The sequence below is a fragment of the Hylobates moloch genome, unplaced genomic scaffold, assembly GCF_009828535.3.
Source record: "Hylobates moloch isolate HMO894 unplaced genomic scaffold, HMol_V3 SCAFFOLD_8, whole genome shotgun sequence".
NCBI classification, from domain to species: domain Eukaryota; kingdom Metazoa; phylum Chordata; class Mammalia; order Primates; family Hylobatidae; genus Hylobates; species Hylobates moloch.
In genome coordinates, this window is record NW_026652283.1 from 98,572,008 (window position 1) to 98,596,619 (window position 24,612).

A 24,612-nucleotide genomic window follows, 5' to 3' on the forward strand; every position below is an offset into this window, starting at 1 on the left:
AACCCAGCAAGATTTGTATTCAAATTATTCCTCTGCTTGGGACTGCCTTGTGTGACTTTGAGAAGTCATTTAACCTTTATGAACCTTGATGCTTTTATCTGTATAATGAAGACACCTTCTGTTTTGAAAAACTAATATAACGTTAAATGAGATAATGTTCAAACGTGTGCAGTGCATTGTTAATCAGGTAGTAAGCACACGATAAATGTAATTTCCTTTTTCCTTGTTATGTCTATGTTGAGGAGTAACCCACATGCTAAAGCACAGGCTCTTTCTGCCTGAACAAATATCCATTAGTATAGTGGAAACTTTTTTTGTCATTTCAGCATATTTCTGTATTTTATCATAAGTCCTTGAAAAAATGCTATTGTCCACTACATCTTTTGTTCTATCCAAAGATTCTGCCAAGGACTTCCTAAATGTTTAACTGCTATTTAAGGATAGTTTTAACTAGGACTGCTCATGGTGATGGTAATGTCAGTAATGTCCCACAAATCTTCAATGGGATTTATGCAAAGACGACCAGGGAACTTGTGTTTCAGAACTTGCCTTCCTGCATAGCATGTTCCTGTCTGTGAAATCAATCTCCTACCTATACTCCAGGCCTCAGAGGCCAGACCTCTCAAGAATGCTCAAACTCCAAGAAATGTAGGCCACAGGCCTTATTGCTAAATGTAAAATTCTATTTGAGAAGGAACCATGCCTTTGTTGACAGCATCACAAAAAGCTGGGGACATAGATTGATTTTGTTAAGTATTGTGCCCTTGGTGAAGAATTGCTCTTCCAGCCTCAGTCCAAAGCAGAACACTCTGTGTCTGTTTTGTCCAGTTTGAAAGAACATTTCTATATATCTGTCTGCCTATTTTGGAGAGATGCAATTAATCCATCTAGACTGAAGAAATATGTCCTGTGTTAATAAATATATTTTTTCCAGGCATTTACTTAAACATCATGCCACAAATAATCCAAATATCTCCAGGAGGTGGGCTGCAGTGCAATATTATCCTCAATTTGCAGATGAATGAAAGTGTTATATGATGAAGCAAGGTGATGTAGTTGACAGTTACACAGCAAATACCCAAAGTTCAGAAGCAGCAAATGACTACTGAATGCCTTTGCTATACTATGCATCAGTTACTAGGTATGCCAAAAATTTGTCAAATTCTGTACCCTCTTCTCTTTTGTCTCCCTTCTCATGTGCCTTGTGTGTGCAGACACTCCAGTCTTCCTCATTGTATTTTCTCTTGGCTTTGAATCTCATTTCTTCTGTTCCACATTCTCCCCCTTTTATTTCCCCTTCCTTCTCTTCTTCTCCCATCTACCCCACCTCCCTCATTTCTCCTCTTTTCTCTCCTTCCTCCTGTCCTCTCCCAATCCTACCATATTGTAGGCTACCTTAAATCCCTTTCACAACAAAGTAGGTTCTTAAACGGATGCCAGAAACTCAGAGTTAGCAATAATATAAGAGGAAGGATCACAGTTCTTCCTATCAGAGCTGAGTGAGCAAAGTTCCCCTATCTGTTGATACTAGCTTCTGAACACAAATTGTTTTTCTTCCATATCACAATAACAGTGATATGGTTTGCCTGTGTCCCCACCCAAGTCTCATTTTAAATTGTAGCTCCCACAATTCCTTTGTGTTGTGGGAGGACCCAGTGGGAAGTAGTTGAATCATGGGGGCAAGGTCTTTCCCATGCTATTCTTATAATAGTGAGTAAGTCTTACAAGATCTGATGGTTTTAGAAAGGGGAGTTTCCCTGCACAAGTTCTCTTGTCTGTTGCCATGTGCGATATGCCTTTCACCTTCCACCATGATTGTGAGGCCTTCCCAGCCACGTGGAACTGTGAGTCCATTAAACTTCTTTTGCAAATTGCCCAGTCTCTGGTGTATCTATCAGCAGCATGAAAACAGAGTAATATACATAGCAAAGCAAAAGGTTGAATAGGTTAGGGTTCTTGGTTTTGTTTGTACACTTCATCCATGCCATAACCCATGGACTTAGGTTTTATAGTTTGGAGCTTCTTTTTTTTCTCTCACTGATTAAGACTTCAGCATGGACCACATGTAACCCACATTCTCTTTTGGTTACATGGAATAAAGGCTTTCTTCGCTTGTATTCACACAAATAAAACTCTTATAATGGGCACTAGTAGCAAAAAATAAGTCAGATAATCACCCTGGTTTATATGTTATCAGAAAAATTCAACACTTCAGACTTCTCTAGTCCCAACATGAATGTAATGTTGACTGAAACTTCTAGATCAGGATTTTTCAATGTGAGATCAAGACCCATCAGAGCAGTGGTTTCCAATCCTGGCTGCACCTTAGCATCACCTAGGAAACATTTTAAACAATAACATTGTCCTTACTTCACACTGAAAATTCTGGTTCTTTGGCCTCGATTAGGAACCCTGCAATGTTATTTTGGGGGGAAAAGAAAACATGATTCTAATGTTATCCAGGGTTAACAATCACTGTACTAATTGTTCTTGAGTTACACAGTCAATTGTAAGTCATGCCAGCTTTTTATTTTTTCCTTTAAATTAACAGAACAGAATAGACTGAAATCAAAAAAATTAGTATGCACTCCATGTGGTAATGATGTGTACTATTCCATGAAATTTTTCTTTCAGTTTCATGTGTAGTAGGGTGGATACTGTGTCACTATTTAAAAATAATTTCTTACTGTGAATTGTAGTCAGAGTTTGAAAAACACTGTTTTAGATTATCTTTAATAGAGAAGTTGTGTGGATTGTTGCCTAAGTAAAATCGAAAAATCTCCATCTGTCCTAAGAGAGAAGCCCGATTGTACTATTTTTAAATGCTTGTAGGGCATGCAGAGGTGTTGCCAAGTGATCTCTGCACTATCAAATGTTTCTTAACTATTTATAGAGGCACTTACACATTCTCTAAGAAACTGAGTCCAACTTTCCTCTTGTAGGCAGCATTATGGTTTAAAATTATTAAGTTGCATTTCTAAAAATATCTTTTAGTTCAGTCTCCTCATTTTCTAAGCAGCTCATTCTAACCCTTAGTTAGGGGTATTTAAGGAAGATTTACACTCTGGGAGAAAATATCTCAGATCTTGTACTAAAGTACGCTAGCAGTTCTCTGAAAATCCCTAACAGGTCTGCAGCCCTGAAACTTAAAGCTTTCTGGAATCTTCCAAGAGGCTTTCTGGAAGGGGAAGGGGAGTCTTGATCTCAACACTAAGTGTTCAGAATATTCCAGAAGTCAGTGGTTTTTACAGATGTCAAACTGATCCAGTGCCTGTGAGCTCTTAGCAGTTCATAGCTGGTAATGTGTAAACCACTATCAAGAAGGCTGGTATGTTTCCAGCCTCGCCCTTGTAGCATGAGGGGGAGGGACTTCCCTCCCCCTCCCCCTCCTCCACTTTCATTTTGCGTGGAAGGCTGCTATTTCCTTTGCTCATTTTGCTGTGAGACTACTGTGGGTGACTGGGAGAGAGAGTAGCTAGGATGACAAATGAGAAGAAAGGAGAGCCAGAGGAGGGTGTGGCCAAGAGAGGACTGGGGGCTCACGGGAAGGACCTGGGGAGAATTGCCCACTGCATAAACATGCCCTTTCCTGCCCTTCTGCCTTGAGCTGGACACAGGGCTGTAGGATCTCTTTGATAACTTATTACGTAAAGCAATATACACAGTGGGAAAGTGAGGATTTTGAACAACCACAGAAACGTTAAATATGTTAAGGAAAGAAGCAACTGACCTCAGCTTTGTAAAGCAACTTAAGAATTTTCAAGAGCATATCAACCAAAGGGCCAAAGGTGGAAGACACACAGATCTCTCTCTCTCTCTCTCTCTCTATATATATATATATATAATATATATATATATATCTACCTATGTATCTGTCTATATATATCATGTAACTTTTCTTTCATAGTATCGTGAATTGAAATGCTGATGTTTTCTCAAAGAACACATTTTCACAGATAGCTGTGAAGTTAAAAGTATTATGTCAATTAACTGAAACGAGAGGAAATCACATTTTGTTGGAAACCTAGCACGCGGCATCCAGAAACTTTCTGGAAACAGCTTGAACCAGGCCGACCATCGAGCCAGTTTGTGAAAGGGCTGATAGCACAGGTTTTGAGAAACTGGAGATCAAAATAAACTCGAGGAAAGGAGATGTCAAAATGGCAAGACAACAAGCTCAAATATGTCACTATATGGCAGAAGAGAACAGGGCAGACTGTTCACCAGAACAGAATTCAATCACAAGCATCTTATGTATCAGCAAACTTCATTACATAGCTTATAAACTTCAGAATATTTGAGAAAATACTAGAGCAAGGTTGTTGTCTCCTTATAGCCTTATGCTCCTTAAATTGGAATAAGACAGAAAATATGTTTATATCCCCACAGAATATGCATAGAGACCCTTCCCTGCAGTATGAATTTTATGCAATGATTTTTTGGAGGAAAAGGTGTGTTTAAAAAATCTCACTTTTTGTTAATATATACTCGTAATAAATCCAAGTAATATAAAAATATGAACTTAAATGAAAGTTCTCTACAATCCCACCTCTAAAAATAAACTATTAAAACAAAAAGTATCAGCAAACTTCTGTGCAAAACATCTTCCAGAAAGTACAAGAGATCATGGGAAGGAAGTGAGAATTGGAGAATTGAGGATTTGAGTGGAGATTGATCTATAGGCAATACCAGTGATTGGAAAATGCTTGACTGGAATGGGAAAGATAGCTGAGTCAATATCAAAAGGTGATTCAGAACTGGTAATAGAAGCAAGCCTTTGTATCATGATTTGAACCTCCTACATTGAAACATCCAATGGAGCACAGTGTGTCTGCCTCTCAAATTAGCCTCTCAAATTGCAGATGAAAAGACAAATAGGAATTCAGATTTCATGGTAAATTCAAAAAATAATTGTGACCCTTTATAAAAAATAAGTTCTCTCTCCAAGCTGTATGCAAACCAGATGATTTTAAATGTTTTCTACTCTGACAGAGAATGAAAAAGCTACAGCAGAAAGAGAATGAACTAAATAAATCCAAGTAAAGAAATGAATTAAAGACATGCCATAGGAAAAAATGCAAGATGTTTATTTGAAGATGTCAGAAATGAAAGAATACATGCTTTGGATTATAGGTGAACATAAATAGAGCAAAATGCAGAAATAGTGTGAGTAGACACTCAGGAAATGAGTCCTGGCTGGTTAAAGTTGAAGGCAAATTCCCAATTATAAGTGAATAGCTCTTACAGTAGAGTATATGAAGCACACTCTCCACCATCATTCAGTCACTGTGCATGAGACTGGGAAAACAGTTTACACAGAAGAACAGACACAGGAGAGTGAGGTGAACATAAGTGCAAAGACTGTGAGGTTTCAAATGATTTTGATGACCTGCTCTCATTCTTATCATAGGACTTGTAACATGTTGTATACATTTGAAAGCCAGAAAGAGGGAACATTTATAACACTGAGGGAAAAAAAACCAGAAAGATAAAAGTAGTGGGTGGACTTGCATTTAAAGAAATGGAGAGGGTTATTTTCCCCACTTTCTAACTTCATACATCAGCATTTTAGACAAAAAAGGCAAAAGATTCATAAAAGTGGTGGTCTAATGTAAGAATCTGTATGTTAGATGACATCCAAATAGTCCGCTGGTTTCCACAAGCTCAAAATGCACCCATTTACACAGATGCTTTGTATTGACCTGTACTTTAGCACTTGAAATCTCACATTTGAATTATAATCCTCATATTGTTCATTTCTTTGTTTTGTTTTGTTTTTTGAGATAGAGTCCTGCTCTGTCGCCCAGGCCAGCATGCAGTAATGCTATCTCAGCTCACTGCAACCTCTGCCTCCCAGGTTCAAGCGATTCTCCTGCCTCAGCCTCCCAAGTAGCCAGGATTACAGGCATGCAACCACCATGCCCAGTTAATTTTTGTATTTTTAGTAGAGATGGGGTTTCACCATGTTGGTCAGGCTGGTCTCCAACTCCTGACCTCAGGTGATCTGCCGACCTCGGCCTCCCAAAGTGCTGGGATTACAGGCATGGGCCACTGGGCCTGGCCTGTTCATCCTTTGTTTCTCTCTTCCTTTTCCCACCTCTCTGCCCTGCCCTTCCCTCGCTCTTTCCCTCCCTCCTCCTTTCTTTTCTTCTCGGACTATTCATGGCCCAACCTAATACACTGACCTTTTACATGGTTCAGTGTGATTTGCTTCCTTTTGGGAAAAACAGTTTTATTTTCCCCACTGATGGGGTCTCTCTCTGTTGCCCAGGCTGGAGTGCAGTGGCACAATCTCGGCTCACTGCAGTCTCCACCTCCCGGGTTCAAACGATTCTCCTGCCTCAGCCTCCTGAGTAGCTGGGACTACAGTCATGTGACCCCATACCTGACTGATTTTTGTATTTTTAGTAGAGATGGGGTTTCGCCATGTTGGCCAGGCTGCTCTCGAACTCCTGACCTCAAGTGATCTGCCTGACTCTGCCTCCCAAAGTGCTGGGATTACAGGCATGAGCCACTGCGCCCGGCCGCACATCCGCTATTGTCCTCTGCTTACTCTCTTCCTTTCACCCCACACCAACTACACAGGAGTTAACCGTTTTTCCCTCTTTGCTTAAGGAAACTGGAGAAAACTCAAGTTACACCTGGCCATTTGATGGCTCCTTAGCTCTCAGTCCACCTAGCATCCCTGCCGTAGGTCATTCTTATTTTATGTGATGCCTTTAGAGTGTTCCATTTAAACTACACTGAGACTTGTAAAGACCCACAGCATCTACAGAGGACATCAAGTATGGGAGCTTAATCAAGTCAGCATCTGCTCCATTTGAAGGATGTAGAGTATTGATAACTCTTCCTATTGCTTTAAGATTTGTTGTAATATGTTCTGTCAACTCAGCCTACTTCTATAACTGTATAACTGGCAAATACATTCCATTAAAAAGGAAGGTGGGTGAGGGTTGTAATATGTTCATTTCATAAACAGTGGGGACGTCTAGAGCTGATGTTCAGTTCTGTAGCTTGCCTGGGGAAATAAAGTAAACCAAAGGAAGAACAGGCAGTGACAGCTGGGAGGGGGCTAGGGGATACCGGAATGTACAAGAAGAGAAAGACTGGTGGGTAAGATTTTTGGCTTAAGACTAGAGTATTCCCAGTTAACATTAGTTCCTTATATGTTCATAATACTTATGTATGATGGGTAGAACAAGTAACAGCATTTTCATTAGACCAATGAGAAAAATGAAGCCCAAGATGTTAAGTGACAGGCTTTGAGCTCCGACACCAAGTAACTAAATCAAAAGCAGAATTCACATCTGCTAATTCTCACTTTATTCTGCCAGATTAGTAATGAAGTTTTAAGTTGTAATATCTGTAGGAGCCTGAGAAGATTCCATCACTAATCATTCTTATTGTGGCATTTAAGATGCTTGGTGACTTGGCTACTCTAGATTTCTAGCCTGAACTCTCCAGCTATGGCCCACCTCCTTAATTAGCTCCAGTTGTACTCAATTAGTTCTGTTCTCTCATCTGTCCAGCTGTCCCTCACTTTTCAGCTCTCAGCTTCTTCTGTGAAAAGCCATCTCTCACACCTCTAAGGTGGTGAATATGACCCTCCTTTGTGCTCTGTCGTGCCTTGTTCTTTCTCCTATTCTAGCACTGGACAGTAGTGGCCTGTTTTATTGTGCTCCTATTCCCATCTGAAATGTCTTAAGGATGGTGACTTATTTACCATTACATCTCCAGTGCTTAGCACAGCTTTCAGCCTATATTAAGGTACCCAAATATTTGATCAATAAAGAAAGCCAATATCAGATGGCATAATCATTTTAAAAGTTCACTTTTATATTTTAGATTACAGCCAAGTCTTCCATTTGCAACCTAAATTTGATTTTGCACATTATGCCAACAAATATTAACCCAGATACTTAGCACCTTCATGGGCTTGTATACCCAGGCTCCTGCATGATAGTCCTTGTTATATAATAGGTCCTCAATTTTTAGATGAATTACTAAAAGATGATTACTATTCCTATTTTCTAAGTCATTTAGACTTTTTTTTTGCATGTAAATATGGTGACATAGGACAGAATATAGGAAGGGCCATATGGGAAGAGCTTTTGGTGGCTTTTCTTTGATGAGCTGAAAAACATGATTGCAAGGAGGAAATACAAAGGTTTTTGTTGTGGACAGCAAGGATCCCCCCACCCAGGCCACAGACCTGTACCGGTTCATGGCCTGTTAGGAACCAGGCCACACAGCAGGAAGTGAGTGGTAGGTGAGCAAGCATTACCACCTGAGCTCCGCCTCCCATAAGATCAGTCTTGGCATTAGATTCTTATAGGAGGGCAAACTATTGTGAACCATGCATAAGAGGGATCTAGGTCACGTGATCCTTTTATGAGCCTCTAATGCCTGATTTGAGGTAGAACTCTTTCTTCCTGAAACCATCTCCCCGATACCCCACCCCACATCTGTGGAAAAACTGTCTCCCATGAGCACTGGTCCCTGGTGCCAAAAAAAAAGGCTGGTGACTGCTGGTGCACAGAATCCTGACTTAGTAGACCCATGGGATCACTGACCAAAAAGAGACCACAGAATCTGATCTGGCCTATGGAAATCAAAGATGGCTTGGCCAGGAGAATATGCAACCTACAGATTCATTCATTCACATAATGAGTGAATATTTTGGATAATATTACCAGATTCACAAGTATTCATAAAGATCTCAAAATGCTTTATAAACAGTATATTACTGGTGGTAAGACCAGAGGTCATATTTATAGGAAAAAATAAGAGTTTGAAACAGGATCTTAGTTATTTTGACCTCTAGCTCAGTGTTCTCTTCTGCCATTTTCCTTTTCACCAACCTCTCCAAATGGAGTACCCTCTTTCACACGTATTTAAGTGCCCACTGTCGCTGCAATACAGTATAATAGGTTAGAGTTCAGGCCCTGAATCTAGGCAGTTTTGGTTTGAAACCTAGCCCTATCACCTAGTAGCTACATGAACTTAGGTAGTTAACTTGCTGTGTTGCAAAATGTACAAAGGAGTTGACAAAAAATAGAATTCATCTCACTTGGTGGTTGTGAGATTTAAATGAGTTATTACATATGAAGTGTCTGGAAAATAGTAAGAGCTCAGTAAAATGTTAGCTCTGGTCATTAATATTATTATGTGCTAGGTTAGGTGTTGTGAATGCAAAGAGGGAGATTAAAAGTTGTGGTTTCTGTGCTTGTCATTGTCATTCTGTGCTTCTCTTTACTGTATAATCCAATCCATTCTTTACTTTCCTCTGCTTTGCTCTGCAAAAGGGCCAGACTCCTAAAAGCCATATTTTCCAGGCTCTTTTGCCAATTGGCTTCCTGCTAGGTTTGGTCACACAAAAGGTTCATATAAGATAGTGAGGTTAGGAGGCCAAGAGTCTCTCTCTACATGGGTAATGTTAAAGAAAACCAGAACCAGACAGTAAAGTAGTTAAAACAGACTTTGTTCAGGAACTACTGCAATGAGGGATAGACCTCAGTATAACCGGACTCACTTCTGAATACAGCATGGACAAGTAGGGATTCATAGCCAAGGGGCAGGTTGGGAAGTTAGTAGGTGGAAAATGACTAAGAAAACATTAGGAATAAAAGGATACAGGTTAGACATCTAACAAGATTCTTGCTGAAGGCAGGCTAGATTAGTCAGATAACAAGTATGAAGGATGAAGAATTTGGTCAGATAAAGGGAGATATTGGGGTGGGAGATTCTTTCCAAACTGACTGGGAAGATTCTTGCCACAATAGGGTGATGCATTTACAGAAAGATAAATGTCAAGGTGGAGACCTAGAGGACTCAGACTAAGTAACTAAATGTTAGTCAGAAAGAGAATCTTTGTTAGTAGCACCACCAGAGAAGTTCTCTCTTCGTCATTTCCTGTCTCCAAACAGAGCCTCTCTCCATGCTCACAGATTCCACTTGGAAGCTTCAGTTTTCAGGTTTCCTACCAACTTTCCGTGTAGGGAGTGAGGCCAATACAGGCTACAATACAACAAGATGAAAGGACATATTCCTGATAATGGATGTTACTTAGTACCAGATTCAACTGTGCCTGAAGATTATATACGACTAGATTTTTAAATATACAAGCCTATAAAAGTACTCCCCTTTGCTTAAGTCTCTTTCACTTGCCACTGTACAAGTCCTAATACAATGTCTACTAATCCCTGAGAAGAGTTTGAATTAATATCACAATATAAGGCAATTTGTATTTTCGTTGGATACTTGTCTCTGAAAGCCATATTACTAATATTTATTGTCTTGCTAGGATTAAGAGTATGAAGATGAGCAAGATAAATATGGTGCTTCTCTTTGATAGGACAATAATAACTATTTTCAACAATGTTAAGTTTTACTATACTTATTCTAAAATGTTTTCTCTGGAGATCTGAGCATCTTCTCTTAGTTGGTGTCTTAAAACTAAAGGGCATCTCATCCATTTTAATACAAGGACATAAACTAAAATGCAAAGCGAAATCTTTGGGAGGAAAGTTTATTTTTGATAAAGTAAATCCCAAGCCTCCAAGTTGTTCTTTAGGAAACCTTCCCAAGGCAGAATTTTTTAGTGCCATAAAATTAAAATTGTTTATTCTGCTATTTGCTTTCTTGGCTCTCTTGTTCTCCACTTGCTTATGATGATACAATTTGTCTTCTGATAATGGATGAGCCTCCTCTCCCTTTCAATCACTACCATAGGCCCCTAAAACTTGCTCAAGAAATGACCAAAGTTTGTTTGCTTTGGGGATTTTTAATCTTTCATGGTTGGTGACAGTAAATTTATAATCATAATGCAAGTGTGTGTGTGTGTGTGTGCGCGCGCGCGCCTGTGTTGTGAACCTGTGTGCATGATTTGTCCTTAAAGTAGACGCAGTGGCCTTTTAGTGTTATAATAGATGATCAGAGTGTAGTTGCTATGGAAACAATAACCAAATTTCCCGACTTTTGAGGGCGGGAGATGCAGCAGTGGCAACTATGATCAGAGGAGAGATATTGATGATAAAATCTAAGACTTAAAAGTAAGGGATTTTTCTATTTTACTGTTCAGGTCAGAGCAATCTGCTCTTTCCCTGTATCTCTCAAGAATACCCATCAGAACCAGGCTGAAGGCATACTAATATTTTTTATTCTTATTCTAGAGACAGGGTCCCGCTGTGTTGCTTAGGCTGGTGAGCCGTGGTGTGCTCACTGCAGCCTCAACCTCATGGGCTCAAGTGATCTTCCCACTTCAGTCATACGCCACAACCACAGACACATGCCACCATGTCCAACTAATTTTTATGTTTGTAGAGATGGGGTCTATGTTGCCCAGGCTTGTATCAAACTGCTCACCTCAGGTGATCCTCTTACCTCAGGTGATCCTCTTGCCTCAGCCCTCCAAAGCATTGGGATTACAGGTGTGAGCCACAGTGCCCAGCCTCATCAGTTTTATACTCAGTTTATCGTGGATACTGACTGGGTGAGGGGCATATTGTAATTCTTGGTTATATTTGGTATATAATTTCTCTGTAGTATAAAATCATACTTTTTTGTAATGGAGTATGTTTAGATCCAGACTAGTATCTATACAAGAAAATGTTGCTTAAATTAAGTCAGCAAACTTATGCTTTCATTTGAAATGAGATACCTTGAGATTTCCTTTTCATTCAACTAATTAGCACAAGTTGGTTAGTCAGATGAAGCATATTTAATACATTCTGTGATCAGAAGGAAACATTTTCTAGGACCCCATGTCTACTGAGAAGGTTTTTTGTAGCTTCCTTTATACCACTAGTAGTTTTGCATTGTTAAACTTTGGAAAATGCACCAAATGAGAAGCTCATCTACCTGTGTTTATAATATTCATACCACATGTCAGGGCATTGGGAGTGGAATCATTGTCTTGATAGCTTAATGAGAGTGCTCTGTGCCCAGCAGTGTTAAGCTACATGGATATAACAATGGATAGGAAATGATTCCTGCTCCCAAGAACCGCTTGACCACACAAGGAGAGAATATACGTAGTGACTGCTCATTGCATGGGGAAAGCACAGGACCAAGGCCAACAAATGCAGCCAAATACCAGTTATTCCTTTGAGCCCAATGAGATGGGGCAGATGAAGCTCAAGGGGAAGAAAAAGTTGAGATAGGACCTGATGGAAGGGCAGACCTGGGAAAGAAGGCAGGCGATGCTTAGTGTCAGTAAACTTCACAGCTTATAAATAGACTGCATATATTCTTTTGAAAGTGTCAAGTGTCAAAATAGAGTGAGATTCAAGCAAATGGTATAAGAAAAGACATAGATGAGACATGATGTAGTGGTTCGGGGACATTGAGCACATTGGCTCCACTGAGGAGCATAAGGATCTAAAATATTTTGGGGGAGTTGTCAGGGCTGTAAATGATCGATTAGGAAATCTTGGCTTTTGTAGACACTAGATGATATTGAAGACAGCATGGCTTCAACTTTAATGATTTCAGGTCGAGGCAAAGGCCCTATAATCGTGAAGAATAGTAAATTATCACCCACTTGTTATCTTAATGATAACAAGTCAGTAAATGAAAAAGGAATTTGGTTGCAAATAAAACCAGCATGAGACAAACACGAAAGGCCCTGTGGGATTATAGCTGATGTTTTGTGGTAGTGAAAACTTGTTGGCTCTTGTTTACCTCTTCCATAGCTCTTTCACTGGGTTTTTATCCCTAAGTTATGTCAGGTCTAGCCTTTTCAAATAAATATGAAAGAGAAGGTCTTAAAACCTAGTTTTTTGGCTTATGAAATTGTATAACATATGTAAATATGTTAGGGTTTTTTTTTCTGGCTAATGGAGAGCACTTTGAGTTACAGTTTTATTCACACTGAAAAACTGGCCCACCTTGATGTCACAGTGATAATGACATGGTCTTCTCAGCTTCTCAATACTCAGTAAAATTGTGAAGATGGATTTTAGCATTGTCAACTCTGAGGTTTTGTTTGGTAACACCGTGGGTAATGTGTATCTGAAAGTCAATGTACAGTGATTGTATCTGATGTAAGGCAGTCAAAGTGAGATGTACATTTGGCACAGGTAGTAGAATATACACATTGTGTGTGTACTTGTGTGTTTGCTTTCAAAAATCAAGTTGTATTTTAAAGTTTAACAGTCTTGTAATCTTTTTTTCTTTTTCAAAGGATCTTCTTAAAAAATGCTACTCTGCCAAGGCATCTTACCTCTTCCAGCAGGATAAATTCTATGATGTGAGCTATGACACAGGAGACAAGTCTATCCAATGTAGCAGAAGACCAGATGCATTCAAGTTCTGGATGACCTGGAAGGCCCTGGGTACATTAGGCCTTGAAGAAAGAGTTAATCGTGCTCTTGCTTTATCTAGGTACTAAGCCTCCCTCTCTCTCTCTGTGTGTGTATGTATCTGTGACTGTCTATAATAGAAGACCTAAGTAATACTTGAAATGTGTTGCAAGTGCATGTTTTCATTTGTGCATTCTTTATTTCATCCAATACACATTTTCTCAGTACCTACTATGTGTTAGGAATTATGAACAGAGCAGTCCTGCCACCTCCCTCCAAGATCCTAGTCTACTGAGATACACAAATGACCCTCCTTTTTGGCAAGTCAGGTATAGAGTCTCCAAGACCAATCAGGAGGGCTCTCTAAGTGTGTTCTTGAGGAGCACTGGCAGAGGCTCCTTGGAGGAAGTGACTTTCAACTGAGATGTAATGAAGAGAAGGTGATACCGTTTGGCTCTGTGTGCCCACCCAAATCTCATCTTGAATTGTATTCCTATAATTCCCAGGTGTTGTGGGAGGGACCTGGTGGGAAATAATTTGAATTATGGGGGCTATTTTCCCCATACTGCACTGTGATAGTGAATAAGTCTCACAAGATCTGATGGTTTTATCAGGGGTTTCTACTTTTGCATTCTTCCTTGTTTTCTCTTGCTGCCACCATGCAAGAAGTGTCTTTTGGCTTCTGCCATGAATTGAGGCCTCCCCAGCCATATGGAACTGTAAGTCATTCAAGAGGTGACTTGGGTGCTATTAAAAGCATTCCATTTTAAAAGGGAAACAGCATAAAAGTTCAGAAAATTCTCATCCTGACGATACAGTAGAAAAGAAAAACCCATTTTTTGAGGAGAAATCCAAGCTAGCTGCAGAAATTTGCATAAGTAACAAGGAGCTGAATGATAATCCTCAAAACAATGGGGAAAATGTCTCCAGGGCATGTCATAGGTCTTCATGGCAGCCCCTCCCGTCAGACCCAGAAGCCTAGGAGGAATAAATGGTTTCGTGGGCTTGGGGACACACAGGGTCCCCAAGCTGTGTGCAGCCTACAGACTTGGTGCCCTGCATCCCAGCTGCTCCAGACATTGCTAAAAGGGGCCAAGGTGCAGCTCAGCCCATGGTTTCAGAGGGTGCAAGCCCCAAACCTTAGCAGTTTCCACGTGGTGTTGAGCCTGTGGGCACACAAGTCAAGAATTGAGGTTTGGGAACCTCCACCTAGATTTCAGAAGAGGTATGGAAATGCCTGGATGCCCAGGCAAAAGTTTGCTGCAGGGGAGGGGGCCCTCATGGAGACCCTCTGCTAGGGCAGTGCAGAAGGGAAATGTGGGGTCGGAGCCCCCACACAGAGTCCCTACTGGGGCACTGCCTAGTGGAGCTGTGAGAAGAGGGCCACCATCCTCCAGACCCCAGAATGGTAGATCCACTGACAGCTTACACTGTGTGCCCGGAAAAGCCGCAGACACTCAACGCCAGCATGTGAAAGCAGCCACGATGGGGGCTATACCCTGCAAAGCCACAGGGGTGGAAGTGCCAAAGGCTATGGGAACCCACCTCTTGCATCAGCGTGACCCAGATATGAGACATGGATTCAAAGGAGATAATTTTGGAACTTTAGAATTTGACTGCCCTGCTGAAATTCAGACTTGTATGAGTCCTGTAACCCCTTTGTTTTGACCAATTTCTCCCATTTGGAATGGCTGTATTTACCCAATACCTGTATCCCCATTGTATCTAGGAAGTTACTAGCTTGCTTTTGACTTTACAGGTTCATAGGCAGAAGGGACTTGCCTTGTCTCAGATGAGACTTTGGACTGTGGACTTTTGGATTAATGCTGGAATGAGTTAAGACTGGGGGACTGTTGAGAGGTTGTGATTGGTTTTGAAATGTGAGCACATGAGATTTGGAGAGGCCAGGGGCAGAATGACATGGTTTGACTCTGTGTCCTCACCCAAATCTCATCTTGAATTCTACTCCCATAATTCCCAGGTGTTGTGGGAGGGACCCAGTGGGAGATAATTTGAATCGTGGGGGCGGTTTCCCCCATACTGCTGTCATGGTAGTGCATAAGTCTCATAAGCTCTGATGGTTTTATCAGGGGTTTCTGCTTTTGCATTTCTTTTTCTCTTGCCACTTCCATGTAAGAAGTGCCTTTTGCCTCCCACCATGATTCTGAGGCCTCCCCAGCCTCAGGGAACTGTAGAACTATAAGTTCAATTAAACCTTTTTCTTCCCAGTCTCAGGTATGTCTTTATCAGCAGCATGAAAACGGACTAAAACAGAAGGGGAGAAGAATGACCTAGGTGGAAGGAGCAACAGGCCCAAGTTTCTGGGTGTGAGGTGACGCAAAAGTCTGGATGCGACATTAAGGACCTGAAAAGCAGATAATCTGTGAGTTGTGGTGGCAGCTTAAGTCTTGAAGGGAAAGGCAGTGTGGAAGTACCATGTTTACTTGCCTTGTAGTAACATTAGAAATAAAACTTGTCACACTTTCAAGAACATTAGAAAAGCTCGAGATGTAGATGCCAGATATTGCTACTTGAATAGGACTGAACTGCTAAACTTAGATCAGTGGTGGACAGGCCATAGCCAAATTTAGTTTTAAATGTGTTTTGTTGGGCTTATACTGCTCAGGGTTAACTTTCATGGTGTTAAACATTCAAACATTTAAATATTTGAAGTGCTTTTTTAAAAAAATAAATTTCTCGAAAACCTGGATTTGCTTTTCTCAAAGCTTAGAATGCTCTCAGTCCCACATGGTAACAATTAGCTGAACATGATGATGCCTGACTCTGGAGAAACACAGTCCCTAATCATTTCTTACAGTTTAAAAAAAAAAAAAAAAAAAAAAAAAAAAAAAAAAAAAAACCTAAGCAACTAATCTAGCCTAATAGCATAGAGGTACAGACAACCTGGATTCAAGACCTAAATCCTATGTGACTGGGGCAAGTTTCTTAGTCTCTCTGCACCTCGGTTTTGTCCCAGTAAAATGATAATAGCACGTATCTCAAACAGTTACTATAAAGATTAAAGGAATTGATACATGTAGAACACTTAGATTAATGCCTGGGATGTCCTACATGCTATTTAAGTTTTAGTTATTATTTACTTAACTGCTTGGCCAGTATATAGGCATCAGGCTTTGAACTCTGTTTTAGATAGTCTTTCTTTACTCCCTGTTAACAGTTCACTTGGAAAATCATGTAGGACCTTCTTAGAGATTTATAGCAATTTCTTCTTTCTATACTGGGAGTGGTATGGGTATTCTGAGCAACAAGCTGTCTGAATGTGTTAAAAAAACAATTGTTTTCCCCCTAGAGGTCTAAATGTTGGCTAGCATGACTTTATATCATATCATAGTGGCTGGGGTGTTTGAGTCTACTCCCCACATGTCTTTCATATTCCTTGATCAGCATACTAGCCAGCACATATTCTTGAGATGGCCATGACAGAAGGCCAAGAAGGCAAACCAATTATGTAAGCCCACTTTAAACTCCTGATTGTATTATATCTGTAGCTGATTGCATTGTACTCCTTTGGTCAAAGAAAATCATATGGCTAAACTCAATGTGAGGAGGTGGGAGGTGGGAAGTGCCCTCTGCCTTTTAGCAGGAAGAATTGCAGAGTTACATGGCAAAGGGCTTGGATATAAGGACAGGTAAAGAGATGGCTTTGGCATTTTCAGAAGACTTTTAGAAGTCAGTAATTCTGGTGATTATGGGTATGAAGCAGTTTGAAAAACCTGTGAATATTATATGAGGATTCTTGGTAGTAAGCGATGGAAACATTAACTCAAGATATTATAAACAAAGGTAATTTAAGGCTTTTAAGACTAGTGTAGTGATGACTTTTGGAAGGCTTGGTCTAGGTTCTTAAACAATATCAACAGTCCTCGGTCTCTCTGCATCTTGCAGTTCTGCTTTCCTTCAAGTTGGGTTTATTCCTATGGAGGAAGATGGATGCAAAGAGTGTCAGATCTATATTCTTCCAGGTTCAAGTTTAAGATCAAAAGGATAAAGTACTCCTCCCTCAACAATCCCGAGGAAAGTTTATTTGAGAGTGAGGTAAATATCCATCTCTGAATCAGTCATGGTTTCTAGGGCAATGTGATGCTCTCAGTAGTAATGATGATTCACCTGCTCTCTCTTGGCACTGGGGAGTGTGTCAATTCCTTTTTATAGAATGTGTACTGAGCCTAGATGAAGGTACCTTTGTTAGAGATAGGGTTAAAGTGCTTCTATTAGAAGTGGGGAGATAACCCAGTGGTGAAAAAACAAGACGGTCTACGGTCTACCATAAATTATTTATAGCTGCTCACTAAATTAGAAGTCCAGGAAACTCTGTTCCGTTTTTGTGGATTTTCTTGCACTATTTAAATGGGGGTAGAATCTCTGCATTATTTTGTCTAAGCTTGAAATAAGGTTAGTTATATTTTATGATTGTATTTATTATAAAGTTAACATTCATCTCAGGGTGGAATTTAGTTTATAGTCTAAGAATACTTTCTAATTTCTGCAGAGAAATATCACAGGAGGATAAATGTTAACATTTCAATTCAATTCAACACTTATTGTTTGTAAATGTTTGTCAAGTTGAATTGAATTAACATTTTAGTGAGCATTGCTGCCGACTGTGACCTATGTTTAAATATTTGAAAAATAATCCCTCTTCTTTCCTGCTGTTACCCATAATAGTTTTTTTGCCTTAACTTTCCACACTCTTGATATCCAACAGTCTATTCCTGGGGTTGGCAAAAGTCTGCCTCCAATGCCAAGGAAAAGGGCAGAGTACTTTGAGGCATGTAATTTGGTATGAATGTGAAATTATACAACTTGGAAAGAGTTTCTCTAGAATTAAGATTTATAGTAAATTAGCAACAGAAGGGCTTTATTTTCATGATTTATTTCTTTTCAAATTACTGATTCGTTTGTAGTTCTGCTTTTTAGGAAAGATAGAATATTTTCTCAATTCTAGGGTCTATTCTGTTTGCTTAAGCCTATATGCAGTAGTATAGCAGGTAAATTGGCTCTCAGAAGGAAAAGAAAGCCCCAGTTTGTAGAGTCTGCCAATTTTCATGGTGTAAATATTTGTCATAGTAAATTGCAAGCTACCAATGGTTGTAGTTTGATGAAATTCCTGAATATTTAACAGTGGACTCTCAACCACTACAAACTAGCCCTAGACCACCACTGGTTCTGTGAGCCATAATCTTAATTCTTCCAGCTATAATCTTAACTCTTCCAGTCTTCTAACCAGGTGCGTAATGTGAAGTAGCATAATCAGTTCAAACCACTGACAGGGTCAAGATATTTCCCATGAAGCCCACTGATGCCTGGCAACTTGCTTCAGCGTTTACCAAATCAAAAGCATTTCACCCATGGTTGGAAGGCTCCACCTGGAATAATTCTAAGTCACAGTAACATTGTTTTGTTTCCAAGGAGTGTAACTTCTTTCAGTAGATAACTCCAGCAAAGTAAAGCTGCACATGATGATTGTATTAGTATTTGAGGAGCACGTTATTGGCAGGCTCTTATAGCTAAAATATCCACTTCCCTAGGCCCTAGGGTCAGGTATCAAATACTGGAAAAGCTGTGCAACTGTTTTCCTTTGATAATGATACAGGAAGAATTATACCGATTCCATAGAAATAATGTTTCCATATTCCTGAATCTAAATGGAGCTTAACTTTGAAGTTTTTTATTGACTAAGATTTAAGGATGAGATTTTGATAGACCAATGATCACTGCACCGATCAGATAGCCCTCTTTGTCTTCCCCTGGGAAAGTAAGAGCAGACACTTTCAAGAGGACAATGATTCCAATTTTATGGGTTGTCAGAAATTTAGCAAGGAAAAATTTAGTGCCTAGGAGACCTCTAAGGCTTTTCCTAATTTCCATTTGACCCTGTCAACCCAATTGAAGAGAGAACATTTCTCCCAGAAAATATTAATTACTAAAATGCTTTTTTTCTTTGGTTTGAAAATCAGTGACACTGAGAGCCTAAGGCAACATGTGATTACTGGGCATAATTGAAACCCAGGGGGATCAGGTTTAAAACTACCACTATGGCACAAAGCCAGTGACTGTACATTTCTGATATCTGCCTAGGAAAGTAAAAAATGTTTTACTATACTAGGTTACCTGTTGCTGAGGGCACCTTCTAGGCCTTTGTTATGGCATTCAGGTTAAATGGATATCCACTAAGGGATAATTTTTCAAGCAGGCTTAGAAGAGTCATGTCTAAGTCTTTTCAACAACAACAAACAGCTCAGGAACTCCCACTCTGCTACTTTGGTCTCCAGAGTATCATTTATCTATTCCCTTTACACACAATCTCTGCAATCTCTCAGATGGAAATCATTTCATAGACTTGCATGGACACCGAGGGGTTTATTGTTATCAGTATGGAAAAGGTGAGCAGTTACACAATGGTGCTTTTGTGCCAGTGTATTTCTCTAGGTGATGGCAGGTACAGAGTCTGGAAGACTAGGGAACAGTCTTCGTTTTTATTTTTCTTTATATTGGTGATCTTTTTAAAAGTTACAATTACAGTAGAATAGAGCACGTGGGTGTCTGTGATGAATTCCACAAGTCATGTGACATGTGCTGATATATGCAAAGCATATGGAAAGCAGATGGAAAAATCTCAGGAGTTCTGGGAGGCTCAATGCATCAGAAGAGATTTCAAATGAGAAGATGAGACTAGGAGAGAAACTTGGTCCAAAATGGTTCAGGGAGGCGCTAAGCGGCTGCTGAAGTAAGAAAGGGACTGGAAAGGCTATTTTCAGAGAGGAAAGAATGTCTTGCAAAAGGACAAGAGAAATAAAAACAAAGGGCGAGATTTATATAACCAATCTGAGAACTGAGATTCTCTAATGTTAGAAGCATATTTGTAAGAAAGAAAAGTTGTTTTGCAGCAAGTTTATCATTAATGCATTTGCCAAGATCAAGCCAGAATATTAATATGTTATTACCCCACAGTAGGATTGGTGAAAACTCTAAATATGTATTTTTTCTCTCTTTTATGCCAAGGTTAGTGGAAGGGACAAAGAGTTCTATGAAGTTATTACTGCTTTTCGAGTCCACTTACTTGAATACCTTTTGATAGTAGTTTATGGTTTCTGCATTATGTCCCCAAACTGAACGTACTTTTTTTCTGGCTTCCACCATGTAAGATTAGTTTATTAAATGTATTTTGTCTTTAGGCTGTTTTCATATATTGCAGAAAAAGTTATGAGGAATAAATTATCCCTAGAAACATAGGCAGAGGTGACTTAAAACGTTTTGGCTTTCCTCCCAACAACTCATTTCATTTAAGCATTTATTTAAGAAGAGGATAGGGTACTTTATAGTAGAAATACTTCTAAACCAGCATTTATGAAAGTATGCTGTGGCCAGTAGACTTCCAAGAGATCTTAATAGATGATCCTTCAAAAAATAGTTCCATTGTTAAATATGTCTGGGAGATGCTAACTACTATATTATTCCTCTCCTGGAAATTCGAAGTACTCATTAGGACATTTAAAACTTTGAGAGGGCCTGTAATATAGAAGCATTTTTTAACTTTAATCAATATGCAGACGCTGTTGATTTGCTCACCAAGGACCATTCTCTCTTGCCTGTAGAACATTGATTTTGTTCACATAGCAATGTTCAAAAGCTGGGAACATTGGTTTAGTCAACCATCTTCCCCAATTATTAGTTTAGGGGAGGGTAGGTGGCTCAGTCAACAAGATACTGTGAAGACTTCTGGGGAAAATATTCTTCTCTAAATAGAACTTAAAGTGCTTTTGCTATAGCCCTCTCTGCGCTTTGGACACTGCTGTATAAGGATGGGACGTATGGAGCTGTAGCAGCTGCTTGTGAACATGAGAGGAAACCTCCCTAACACAGAGCATGGCTAGCTGAAATTATAGTAAATAACTGGTTCCTGATATTATTGAACAATCCAACCAGCTTGACAAATGGCCTTATGAATTAAGCCAAGTATAGTTTTTTGTTGGAGATCTTGCTCTCTCACCTAGGCTGGAGTGCAGTGGTACAATTATGGCTCACTGCAACCTCCACCTCCCAGGCTCAAGTGATCCTCCTTCCTACCTCAGCCTCCTGAGTAGCTGGGACCATGGATGTACACTTCCACACCCGGCTAATTTTTGTATTCTTGGTAGAGATGGGGTTTCACCATGTTGCCCAGGCTGGTCTTGAACTCCTGGACTCAAACAATCTGCCCACCTCAGCCTCCCAAAGTGCTAGGATTATAGGCATAAGCCACCATGCCTGGCCAAGTGTACCTCTAAGCATAGACAAAAATCAATCTAATTGATATGCCTAGCAGTGTTCAAACTTATTTGATAGTGGGACTTTTTATGTGGAAAACCTCTATTAAGATGGTATACCATGGAGCACAGTTTGAAAACTCTGGTGTAAGACCTTTGTTATCATAGTAATAGCTGCATCCCCTGTTGCCTCAAATCACCTCTACCTTCAACTCAGCTGGAGTGTTACACTGGGTGTATCAGTCCGTTCTCATGCTGCTAATAAAGACATACCTGAGACTGGGCAATTTATAAAGAAAAAGGTTCAATGGGCTCACAGTTCCATGTGGCTGGGGAGGCCTCACAATCATGGCAGAAGGTGAAGGGGGAACAAAGGCACGTCTTACGTGGCAGCAGGTAAGAGCATCTGCAGGGGAACTGCCCTTTATTAAACCATCAGATCCTGTGAGACTTATTCACTGTCATGAAAACAGCATGAGAAAACCCACCCCCATGATTCATTTACCTCCTACCAGGTCCCTCCCATGACCCATGGGGATTATGGGAGCTACAATTCAAGATGACATTTGGGTGAGGACACAGCCAAACCATATCACCGGGCTTTAACAGGCTCTGAGAGTGACTGCGATAGGAACATTACCCCAACACAAAGCCCAGATCTACGTGGTTAGCAAAAAGAGTTTTAACAGAAATAATTCTGTTTTAGGATGCCTTTCCCCCAGGAGCAACTTTAGCCAGTTTGACAAGCATTTTAAAATGATACTATGGTTAATACATGCAAGTTTTGTGTAGTCATAACTTGGAAGGATTTTACCAATTTTTTTGTATATCTTTACATGCATGAGGAAATGGAGGCAGGCTCAGGAAGACTTAGGAATTTGCCTAGATTCACAAAGTTATTTAGCTGCACAATTAGAATCTTCTAAAGTTATTCCCAAGATTTCTGGAGAAAGCTTTCTTCATAGCCTCAGTTCAGGATGAAATCATAACAAGCTTTTGAGTTAACAGATTGCCAGTACATTTGTGCCTGAAAAGGTGAGAAAAAGGATGGTTCACAAAGCTTTTCTCCTATAGGTAGGAAGTATATTCATCTATTTGTTTTATATTTTTAAGTTCTTTTTCAAAAACTGTACAAGTAACCACATATATGAAACTTTGAAAGGAGATATAAAAAGGGAATGGAAAATTCCCCCACCCCCATTGCATCTTCTTTCCCCCTCCCTCAGGTAAACTAACAATTTATGACGTATCCTTCCATACTATTTTTGTATATACATGTGGATAGAGATTTAAAAAAAAAAGTGTAAAAATTGAATCAAATCATCCCCATTTCTCAGAACCTCACTTTTATCTTTTACTAATTTATCATGATCATGCTGTGCTTTAAGTGGATATAATTCATTCATTTTAATAGCTGCAGGTTACATTATGTTGCTATAGTCAGCATTTTAATTCCCTATTTATGAATATTAATCTTGTTTCTAGTTATTTTGTATGGAATATACCTATACACCCACAGTACAGAGATTTAGATATAACAGCATATATGTGCACATATATTTATATGTACTATCTATCCTTGATATAACTTTTTTCTTGGTAGACCAGCATTTCAAAACTGGTTTGCTTGATAAGATATGAGTATTATTAATTTAAAAGGTTTGTAGCAGCTTTCTATCATATTCTCACCACCACTGGATGTTGTCACTCTAAAATTTGTTTCTGGTATCATTGGGAAACATGGTTAATACAGGAGTATTTTATTTTATGTGCTTAACCTTATTTTCCCAGGCATTGCATTTTGGGGGTTTTGTTTTTACAAATTGAGGGTTTGTGGTAATCCTGCATGGAGCAAGTCTATCAGTGCCATTTTCCCAACAGCATGTGCTAACTTCATGTCTGTGTTATGTTTTCGTAATTCTCATAATAAAAATGTTTGAGTCATCAGTTCTGTTTGATGTTACTGTTGTAATTGCTCTGGGGCTCCATAGAATGCACCCATAGAAGCTGGAAAGCTTGACTGCTGTCCAACTGGCCATTCCCCCCATCTCTCTCTTCTTCAGGCTTTCCAATTTTCTGAGACACAGCAATATCAAGATTAGGCCAACTAATAACTCTACAATGGCCTCTGAGTGTTCAAATAAAAGGAAGAGTCACATGTCTGTCACTTCAAATAATCTAGAAATGGTTAAGCTTAGTGAGGATGACATGCCAAAAGCCAAGACAGACAAAGTTAGGCCTCTTGTGCCAAATAGCCAAGTTATGAACGTAAAGGAAAAGTTCTTGAAGGAAATTAGAGGTTCTAAACTTTAGTGAATACATGAATAATAAAGCAAAACCACCTTATTGCTGATATGAAGGTCTTAGAGTTCTGGATAGATCAAACCAGGCATGACATTGCCTTGAGCCAAAGCCCAATTCAGAGCAAGACCCTAACTTTCTCCAATTCTATGAAGGCTGAGAGAGGTGCAGAAGATGAACAAGGAAAGTTGGAAGCTAGCAGAGGTTGGTTCATGAGGTTCGAGTACAGAAGCTGTCTCACAACATAGAAGTGCAAGATGAAGCAGCAAATGCTGATGGAGAAACTGAGCAAGTTGTGCTGAAGATCTAGCTAAGATCATTGAAGAATGTGGCTACATTAAACACGTTTTCAATGTAGGCGAATCAGTCATATTGGAAGAAGCTGCCACGTACGAATTTCATGACCAGAGGGAAGTCATTGCCTGTCTTCAAAGCTTCAAATACAGGCTGAATCTATTGTTAGGAGCTAATGTAGCTGGTGACTTTAGGTTGAAGTCAATGCTCATTTACCATTCTGAAAATTCTAAGACTCTTCAGATTTATGCTAAACTTACTCTGCGTGTAACTCTAAGTGGAACAACGAAGCCTGTGACAGCACATCTCTTTATAGCATGGTTTACTGGATATTTGAAGCCCACTGTTGAGACTTGAGACTACTCAGAAAAAAGATGTTTTTCAAAATATTACTGCTCATTGAGAATGCATCTAGTAACTCAAGAGCTCTGATGGAGATGTACAAGGAG

The 24,612-nt window shown here is 39.7% G+C and overlaps 1 protein-coding gene across 1 annotated transcript in view; it reads left to right on the forward strand.

Annotated features, from left to right (window-relative positions):
- GADL1 (glutamate decarboxylase like 1) overlaps nt 1-24,612 on the forward strand; it is a 169,400-nt gene that overhangs the window by 80,372 nt on the left and 64,416 nt on the right. The window contains exon 12 of the mRNA XM_032159142.2: nt 13,184-13,383. Coding sequence (XP_032015033.1) covers nt 13,184-13,383 — 200 coding nt within the window. The remainder of the gene's footprint in view (nt 1-13,183; nt 13,384-24,612) is intronic.